The sequence below is a fragment of the Haliaeetus albicilla genome, chromosome 23 (assembly GCF_947461875.1).
Source record: "Haliaeetus albicilla chromosome 23, bHalAlb1.1, whole genome shotgun sequence".
In the NCBI taxonomy this organism is placed as follows: Eukaryota; Metazoa; Chordata; class Aves; order Accipitriformes; family Accipitridae; genus Haliaeetus; species Haliaeetus albicilla.
Window position 1 is genome coordinate 18,803,142 of NC_091505.1, and position 9,871 is coordinate 18,813,012.

The following is a 9,871-nucleotide window of genomic DNA, read 5'->3' on the forward strand; positions in this document are numbered from 1 at the left end:
TCTCAAAAACCACTCCCTGGGTCCTTCTTCTGTAACTTGGGGTTAGTAAAGGAGTGGACAAAGAGCCATCATGTTTTTCACACAATCACAAATCTCTGTCGCTTTGTTAAGCTGTTTTCCCTCGTCAGGCCTGGCCTCTGCTGGGTTGTGCCACCTTGTGCTCCCCGATATATGGAGTACCCCAGGACCGGGCTCCCCTTCACTGTCCTGCCCCTCGGTGCGTGGGGCATCCTCGCTGCAGGCGTAAGGAAGGCTGGCTCCCAAAGGATCTCTGCACCTGAAAGCTGGAAATGATGGTGAGACCCACAGTGGTTCACACTCCCCTGTAATGGCTTGTATAGGGGGAAAAAAAAACCCACACAAGTGAGTTTTTATTAATAAAGTACAACAGTGGATGTACAGCAGGAGAGATACCTGGGCATCTTAAGACCAGCTTGCCATGGGGGATCTCCTGCCCTGTCCATATCTGAGAGACAAGTCAAGGGCTCTCAGAGGAGATCACAGAGTCAACGTCGCCTTCCCTATCCTCTCCTGGGGGTTGAGAGGAGCAAGGGGGGGAGGTAAATAAAGTGTAATTCCTGGCTGAGCCCAGCCAGCGGGCAGAAAGCAAAGTGTAAAGAAGTGGGAGAAAGCACAGCAGGGCCATGGGGGCAGCCGGAGGGGCTGGCAGCCTCACCAATGGTCCTGTCTGCCAGGATCTCCTCCAGGTCTTCCTGCTGCCTGGAAAGCTTGGTGATGTGCTGTACACAGGAGGGCTTGGAAGCTTTTGTAGCACTGACCAAGCAATGCTCTTCCCACTCCTCTTCTCAAAAGAGCAGTAGTCTCTCTCCTACCTTCCAAATTTCAGCCCACGCACAGACATCAGGAAAAAATCTGATTGTGCAAAGCAATGTTGGTATGAGGAGGTGGGACCAGCCATGCCCCAGTGTAGGTCTATACTCGCAGGCACTCGCTGAAACATCTCTTCATTTCCTCCTGGTGCTGTACAAACCATCACCAACTTTTGCAAAGCTCAGACAAGCACAGCCTCCCTCCCTCCCTCCCTCCTTCAGGCTTAGAAGGACACATGCCATGGAGAGAGCTGCTGCTGGCCATGCCGGCAGCCACAGGTTCCCCAAACAAGCACCATCGAAAGTGGGCTGCAGACATGCAAAACTCACACACGCTTCTGTGTCACCAGTTTGCAACAAATGCAGTCGCAGCCCAGGCTGAGGCACCATGAAAACGCTCATGGAAGCAGAAACTAGGTTTTGTCTAACCAGACCCTCCTGAGACAGCTCCTCTGGAAACCTGAAAAGAAGGATGTGCTAGATAATATAAAAATGCTTAAATGCAAAGCACGGTTCTATCACCCAGCTAGCTCCAGTTGTCCCTGCAGAAAATGCTATTGATACCATTTACTTTCTGCATCAGTAGAGAGAAGATGGGTCTCCCCAGGGCAGTTGCTGCTGCATCTCTTCTTTGTGCTTCTCGGTGCATTTGGAGCTCCAGTGCTTTCCGACAAACCCAAGATTCATGGGAGGGTGCCACTCACCACCACCTCATTTTTGGGGACATCTCCCCAAGGCAAGCACCACTGCTGGGCACCACGCCTGGCCTCGGCGCACCCACCAGCAGATCGGACATGTCGGGACCTGCATGGGCAGAGCTGCACCTCACCCCACTGGAGCAGGCAGTGCCACCGAGGACCGTACTTCCCAGAGACCTCCTTCCCTTGGTGGTTATTCAGCTACCGGGCTGTAAGATGAACAGCAGGAGGAGAACGATGGAAAAAGGAGCCCTGCCCAGCCTGCGTGCCTCCGGCGTGCACCCCCTGCTACAGCCACTGCTTTTCACGCGTGGCAGGAGCAGCCCAGCCCATTACCCCATGGCGTGGAGTAGACGTTAATTAATATATTTCAGTTTATCTTTGATCACATAGACCTCAAGATCTCGCTTCTGAGTTGTTTCTGGCTTTGAGATAGACCATTTCTAACACGGAGTTTTTGCTGTTCACCTTTGAAAGAAGACAAAAGTTGTATTCCTAGTTGGTGCAGACCAGGATTGTCTCCTGGTTGTGGTAGGGATTAGCTGCTCTACAGCCATGGAAGCACCAGGATAATGTGGTTTGATCTTGAAATATATTTGAACCACCTGTATGCACCACTCAACTTGAGGTCATTATTGTTAGGTGAAAGTGCGTTAGATCAACCTAACCGGTTTCTTACAGCGGGCTTTCAGGGAAAGTTTCATTCAGCCATCCAGCAGAGCCAGCCGGGCCAGTTCTGCCTTTGGACTTGTCTCACTGGCCATCTGCTCTGGCTGTGGGTGTCACACGGGGCACGCCGTGTCCTCGCGTGGCTGCCGGCACCCGTGCCGAGGAGCTGCACAGCCAGGAGCTGCAGGGAGCACCAGAGGAACCTGGCTGCCAGATGCTCCCAAATCCTCTCAGCTCCCACTCCCCACAGGATTTTGGAGCTGCGGCGAGCGAGGCTCAGCCCCAGCACGGCCATGGACTGGTTTGGGGTGCTGGCTGTTTGGGAGGGCTTGTCCTCCTCCCAGTGCCGGTGGGTGCATGAGAAGCGGCCGTTAGAGGGGATAAACTTTTAATATTTCTCTCCCCATGGCCCTGCAGACATCCGTGACCCCGGTAGAAGGACCCTGGCTGGCAGTGTGGACCAGCCCCCGTGGGGGCACACATGGCCCCAACCCACCCTGAGAGAAGGAGCTCTGCCACAGGCACGGGTCCCCAGTTTGCCCTCCCATGTCACCCACAGTACCAGCAGCACAGGGATCTCCACCAGACAGAGACGAATGTTTACTAAAAGTGCTGTATTTACAGGCCAGTATTAATTTGTACTCTTGTTATTTACAATTTATTTACAATTAATCCCTATAGTCACTGACAGTTGAATCTGGCACAGTTAGACAGAACTGTACAGCAGACTGGCAAGGCAGAATAGCCGGAGCTTCTCTTCTCTTCCCTTTTCAGCCCTGCCGAGGGAAGGGCTTTAATGATTTTTCTTCCCCTGGACAGCAAAGACCTTGCCTGTTAATCAGTAATCATGGGAGCAGAGGTGACTCACGTTCTGCTGCTGAACACCATTCAAGTCCTAATGCTGTTGCAGCCATGAAGGGAAAACTGCTGCACTCCTGACTTCATGTAAAGTGTTTCCAGGGCAGACGGCTGGTCTCCCTGCACAGGCACCCAGATGGAGCCGGGCAGCACGAGCCTTCCAGCACATCCCAGTCCCTGCGACAGCCTGGCTCTGCCAGACATGGTGTGCATTGCAGACAGGTTGTGTTGGGATGCGCATGCTGCTCGTTCTCCCTTCTCAGGGCTGAGCTGAGCACAGATCAGGGACCGCCTGGGGCTGCAGGGTGCCAGGCTGTCAGTGACACGGGAGGATTTTGCATCACCTGCAGGTCACCACTGTCCCTCCTGGGAGGATGGCAGGATCAACCTCCAGCAGCCTCCACCACCAGCTGCCATTGAACTAAGCCTTTGCTGACAGGCTGCAAGGATGCACAGACAACACGGGCATCACCCTCCTCCACCGTGCGAGGGGGTTCCCGACAGCCCTGCCAGGTGTGGCTGGGGGCCAGGGGAAGCTCTTCTGCAGACCATCCGTGACTGCCCTCCCACCTTCACCAGCAGGAGATGAGACTGGTCCAGGTAGCAGCCAGGGACTGAATGAGGGGCCGAGTCAGCCCCTGACCTACGAAGACAGCTTTGGGCATAGGCCAATTCAAGAGACAGGCTTTTCCCCTGGGATGTTTGCTCCGATCTTCCTCTCTTCCACAGACTCGGTCGGGTTCAGACCGAATCTTCCACAGAATACTAACACGGGGTCGGCAAGTGGCTGGCTATTCGCTTTTCAGACGGGTTTGCAGCCCGGCTGCCAGAGAGGCGTCTTACAAAGGGACTTTTGGCTCGCTCCTGCGGATCCCTGGTTTTCAAGCCACGCAGAGCACAACGATGCTGTTCATGCCCCAGGACCCATTGCCCAGGACTGGCAGCCCTGGCCAAGCACCTCAGAAGCCCTGTATGAGCGTCGGTCCCACTGCCACTGCGGTCTGGGGTCCCCTGGGACCACACATATCCCCTGGGACATGCCTTCCTGCTCAGGGGACGATGGCGGACTGCTGCTTCCTCTGCTCCTGCCTCACCTTCAGGGCCAGCATTGCCCGGCGGTACAAGTCTGGGAGGAAGGGAACCGGTCAGGCACTAACACTGGGGCCAGCTCCGGGGTCCAGCCTGGCAGCCTGCGCTGAGCGAGGACTGCAAGGACACCCCGGGGTCCAGCACGGTGCACTCGCGTGGCCTCCCCGCATTCCACCCAAAGGCAGCAGCAGCAGCATCTGCCTCCCCAACAGCCCCCACCTTGCCCTGCAGCCGCACGGGTTTGTGCCCATGTCCCCACACCAAGCACCCCATGGCCAAGGGCTCCTGCACAGCTCACACCCCGCTGCCAGCAGGCCAGACCCCCTGACCCTTTTCAGCAAAACCTGTCCTGGGAAACACCAACCAAAGGTGCTTGAGACCTCCTCACGCTGCGGCTCCACAGCAGGTTCCTGTAACTTGATTTTATTCTTGATTTTCTTCTTCTTTTTCTTTTTCGTTCCCTGCACTGGATGGAGAAATATGAAATTTCAGGCACCACATCTGAGCAAGGGTGCATTTGTCACCAAACCAGCTGAGAGGACTGCTGCTGGCGGATCCACAGTCCTCCATCCCATGCATCAGCCCCTCTGGAGATGCTCAGAGATGTCTCTCCTCTTCTCTGGCCGAACTCCTGGGACCCTGCTCTGCGCTCAGCTGATCTGCAAGCAAAGCTAATGGAGGTGGCGGGGACCAGTGGTCCAGCACACTGCCGTGTTGCCAAATCCCAAAACCAACCCGGTAGGGTGTCTCAGGGGGTCCTGGTACCCGTGGTGCCAGCAGCCCCCCACGGCCCCCTCTCACCTGGGTGGGGGGTGGCCATCCCAGTGGGCGCGGGCTCCCCCTGCCCGACCTTGTTGGGGGGCAGCAGCCCCCCCGCAGCCCCCGCTCGGCTGTCACCCCCTCCTCCTGGTGCCTCTGGTTCCTCGGCTGGACTTGGCTGCCCCGAGCCCTTCTTCCTCACCTTCCCCTTCCTCTTCCTCCTCCCAGGAGCCTTAGTGCTCTCCTCCTGGGCAGGATACGGGGGATGAAGGGAAGGTGGTGGGACCCCCCTTTTCCATCCCGTCCCATCCCAGGTTGAGGGGGCAACCTCGCTCACCACGGGGAGAAGGCGGCGGATGGGCCGCAGCGGCCGGTACTCCCCCGTCTTCCCCGTACTGTCTCGGGCATCCTCCCCGGTGGGCAGTGGGTCCCTGGTGGGGCGAGAACACGGCGCGGGGATGGGGACGAGCCCCGCGGGGTGGGGAAACACGGGGACACGCACGGACCGAGTCCCGCACCCACCTGCGGGCGGGTGGGCAGCCGCGGGATGCCCTTGGACCGGGACTGGGCGGTGGTACCGGGGCGGTGGGGATGGTGCGGAGGAGCCAGCGCAGCCCCTGTAGGGTGGCACGACCCGGACCGGCGGGGGGAGCCCGGTTGGCAGCGCAGGGCTCCTGCGGGTGGATGGGCAAGGTCAGCCCCGGAGGGGAACGGGGTGGAGGGGAGCGGGGGGAAGAGAACCCCTGCACTCACGATGCGGCAGGGCGAGCGGTTCTCGTTGACCAGCCGCTCCAGGGAAAGGCGCTCGATCAGCTCGCAGGGCAGTAGGGCGGTCGTCGAGTCCTGTTTGTTGGCCAGCCTGGGGGACGGGGAGGATGCAGAGCGGCCATCACCCTGGCCTCTGGGTGCCTCGCCGCACGAGAGTGGGGGAGGCTGGATGCTTTGTCCCCGTTTGGCTTTGCCCCAGCCCTTACCCTGCTCTGGAGCCCCCTCCTCAGCCCCTTTCCAGGGATGGTCCCAGCTCTGGAGCAGCACTGGGGTCCCCATGTCCCAGCACCCCCCGACAGCCCCCTTGGTGCCACATCCCCGCAGGAGCCCGGCCACGCACCCCACAACCCCAGCAACGGGTTCTCACTCCCCCCCTCACCCCAAACCCTACAGGTCGCACCCTGGGGACTCGGCCTTACAGTAAGAGGGGCTTCCCAGAGACGTCAGGATGGCTCAGGACGCGGCTCAGGACCTTGCGGGCCTCCTCTATCCGCGCCAGGTCACTGGAGTCCAGGACGAAGAGGAACCCGTGGGCCGCGCTGTAGTGGTTGCGCCAGGCGCTGCGGGAGCGCTGGCCCCCGGGCAGGTCCACCAGTGTCACCTCGAACCTGTCCACCCGCAGGCAGGTCTGGCCGGGCTGCACGGCGGGCAGCACCTCGCCGGCCAGCGCTGCGCGCGGGGAGAGGGCAGAGAGCTGGCATGGCGAGCCCGGGAGCATCCCTGCCTCCTCCTCCCCTGGACACATCCCTGCCTCCACTACCAGGGCTGCCCAGTGCCTTGCACATTTCCCCCAGCCCAGCAGCTGTATTTCAAGGGTCTCGGTCCTTCAAGGCTCAGGCGCTTGGTTGCAGATGCCCGTGAAGCTGCTGCCTCCGGCCGAGGCCGGCATCGGGGCTGCGCTGTTCCTCACCTCTCTCTATGTCCATAATGATGGAGGTTTTTCCCGCGTTGTCCAGCCCCACGACGAGGAGGGTCACCTTCCTGAGGAGGGACAACAGCGGGTGAGCATCCCAGAGAAAGGTTGTGCTCTCTGGGGAGGGTTGACCGCTACTGGCCCCTGGACTGGCAGGCAAGGGACCCTGCCCATGGCAGCTGCTCTTCAACCAGGAGAGGGGCAGGACGGTGACACAGGCTCCGGCTGAGCTGGGGGCGAGGGCAGGGACAGTCCCCGGTGCCTGGGAGAGGGCGAGGGCAGGCACAGGCTCCTGGAGCCACCCTGGCACTGCGGGACAGCCACGCTGCGGGACCTTCAATGTGCTTCCCACGGCAAGCATTCCTTTTCAAATCATACAGCATCAAGCAAGGATATGCACAGGCCAAAAAGGTTGTTTCTTATATGCAAACAGTTAATGATTGCTCTCGGTGTCCTTCCTTGTCAGTGAGTTATGGGTATACACTGCTAGGGAGAGGTAGCAAGGATGTTTTATGAGCTTCTGCTTGGACTCAGGAGGTTTTTCCTGTTGCTAAACAATCCTATTTGGTCTCCAGCCATGTGCTCCACCAGAGCCACAGGCAGAATGTTTTCCCTGTGGCTGACAAGCCACAGTAGTCATTCGCAGTGTCTTTTTCTTCCTTAAACATGCAGACCAGGCTGCGTGGGCAGCGTGGCTCCACCTCTGGCATTATGGCAATCTCGCGGATGGGAGAGGACCATAAACCCCCTCACTGCCCGCAGTGTCTGCCCAGGCTGGTGCAATGCCATCCCCAGGGAATTAACCCAGGTCTCCCGACACATGGGAACATGGCAAGTGTTTCACTTTGTCCTCCCCAGATTTCTTGGGGAGCTGCTGACTTTGCATAGGGGGAATCCTGCTGGGAGCGCTCCCCACATGCACACCCCTGCCCATCCTGCTCCCCTGCCTGCCCAGCTCCTGCCTGCTGCAGGGACAGCGAGGACACGCGTGTGCCTTGCTCCACGGTTTGGGGACGGTTCATGCAATGGGCACCGCTCTCACAGTGTTACCGCACGGGTGCCCTCACTGATAAATGCGCAGGTAGATGTTGTACCCCCACCGAGGACCCCCAAAGAGTGGGCACCGGGACCTACCTGACAGGCTCCTGTATGGTCTGCAGCCACGACCAGCAGTGGGAGAAGAGGTGGAACATGCTCGGCAGCTCCGCGTGGAGGGATGGCGTCTCTTTGGCACCTACGAAGCGAGCAGCCCGGCATGTCCCCGTGCTTCGTCCTCCTGCCTATGCTTTCTCCCCATGGCGGGGAGCATCTCACCCCTGGGTGCCCCGTCCCACGGCCCATCACTGCTGCCTCCAGCCCAGCACGCACAAGCCAAGCCTGGGGACAAACCCCAGCCCCCCGGGCAATACCCCACGGGCACGGACCCCCTGGCCTGCCCCTGCCCCGGCAGCCCCTTCTCGCGTCACAGGAGTGCCAATCGGCCTCTCACCCGCTCGTTCCTGCCTCGCAGCCCCTGCTCACATCCCCTTTGCGTAGCAGCTGCTTAAATCTAATCTGGATTTAAATTACTTACTCCTTGCAGCCTCCTTAATCCCGGTGGGTCGGCCCAGGCCGGTGGCCGCTGGGACATGGAGTGCCGCAGGGCTGCCTGCCGCGCTGGGCGGCACAGCATGGCACTGCATTACCCACCCGGCTGCACCCAGGCTGGGCAGCCTCACGCTTCCATCGCTGGCTTAAATGGCTTGTGGTGGGGACATCGCCTGACAGCCCACGTGGGGTTTCCAGCTGAATCAGTGTCTCCTCTAACGAACGGCGTCCCTGCATGGTTGTTTCCCTGCGGCCCCTGCAAGGAGCAGCCCCTGCACGGTGTGCGTGGCTCTGCCGACCACCCGGGGGTCCCCTCTGTGCCAGGCTGGGGGACGTCACCGCTCACTGCTTGTATTTCACGCCCTAACGAGGCACCCCCCGAGCAGCAGCAGGTCCTGGGCCACTCAGAATAGAAATACCAACCAGCCCAAGCTGGTGCCAGGCTGGGAGCAGGGCAGTGGTGGGGACCCTTTGATGGCGGGGCAGGGATTGGAACCAAAAAAGCCCGACTCCTTGATCTGCAACTCCAAAGCTCTTATCTTGCTCCTCAGGTTTCCTGCTGCTTTCCCCAGCCGGGGCTGCCCTCCCTGGCACGCTGCCGCTGTTTGTGGAGGAGAAGAGGCCACACAGGGATATCTGAGCCACAGAAGCTTTGGGTGGGGGGAGTGGGGTCCGGAGGGTCGAGGCCATGAGACCCTCCAAAAGCCAGCAGGGATCCCACTGCCTCGCATCGGTCCGTGCTAAACCACGGCAGCGCTACCTCGACCACCTGAGCCCCAGCCATTTTGCCGAGGACGCCGAGATGCCACCAGGCATCCCACAGCTCTGGGATGGCCCAAGGCGGGCGAGCCCAGGCTGGGCACGGTCCCGCACTCCACCGGGAAGCTCGGTGCCCATCCCTGGGTAAGGGAGGTGCCCCAGAGCCGTGCCGTGGGCCGGGAGCCACGCGTGGTTAATGATTGATGGAGGAAGTTTCCGTACGGATATGACGGCCATATACAACAATATTTGGGGCGACTGTTCACCCCCATGCCGCTGGTGGTGGGGCAGCGGCTGCACTTCAGCTTCCTTAGCCTGGCCCAGGTACAGAGCCCCGTCCCCAGCCTGATGGCCTTTCCCAGTTGCTCCCGTGCCTGCATCTCGCCGGGACCAGTGGCAGCACCAGGTTTGCAGGCAGCATGGGGCTGGGGAGTCTTTTGCAGAATTAGCCGTACCAGGGCTGAAATGACCTGCTGGAAGCGTCAGCGCCTGCCTCTGTGCCTCGGGGTGGCACTGCCAGGGGACGGCCGGGCAGGGCACATGAAGAGGCACGACCATGGGTGCTATAAATAGGGAAGCACCGTGCGGCAGGCAGCCCTGGAGGCAGTGGCACAGCATCCCCCAGGGGCAGCAAGATCTGGTCTCACTCCGGCACTGATGGATTTCCAGAGGTCTCTGAGCACTTGGGGCTCTGCTGCTTTTAACACAAGTGTCCAAACTCCCCAGCCAAACCAGCGCTGGGGACCGGGAAACCCCCAGGGAGCCTGGGGCAGCTCCAGGTCACCCCTCCTGATGCGCCCACACCGTGCTCAACAGCCAGGAAAACCTCAAAATCCACCCCAGATCTGGTGAAACCCACGCTGGACTAGAGAGGCGGCGCGAGGGCCAAGCCCAGATCGACGGGTGTTTTGCCGGGCCTGGGCTCAGATTACCGAGCGGGC

At 60.0% G+C, this 9,871-nt stretch overlaps 1 protein-coding gene across 4 annotated transcripts; it reads right to left on the reverse strand.

Moving 5' to 3' along the window:
• Nucleotides 1-2,782: 2,782 nt before the first annotated feature.
• Nucleotides 2,783-8,398, reverse strand: ARL13A (ARF like GTPase 13A). 4 transcript variants are annotated; one of them, XM_069811484.1, is made up of 10 exons: nt 8,158-8,398; nt 7,719-7,818; nt 6,582-6,652; nt 6,091-6,340; nt 5,657-5,762; nt 5,426-5,577; nt 5,241-5,334; nt 4,946-5,150; nt 4,509-4,610; nt 2,783-4,181 (listed from the first exon to the last, which is right to left on the reverse strand). In XM_069811484.1, exons 1-10 carry the CDS (start codon nt 8,264-8,266, stop codon nt 4,105-4,107), a joined length of 1,266 nt encoding a protein of 421 aa, XP_069667585.1. In that variant the 5' UTR covers nt 8,267-8,398; the 3' UTR covers nt 2,783-4,104. The 4 variants fall into 4 exon arrangements, with proteins under 4 accessions (XP_069667585.1, XP_069667586.1, XP_069667587.1 ...); XM_069811485.1 differs by lacking the exon at nt 8,158-8,398 and adding an exon at nt 8,074-8,123; XM_069811486.1 differs by lacking the exon at nt 8,158-8,398 and having other exon boundaries at nt 6,091-6,174; nt 7,719-8,057.
• Nucleotides 8,399-9,871: the final 1,473 nt, after the last annotated feature.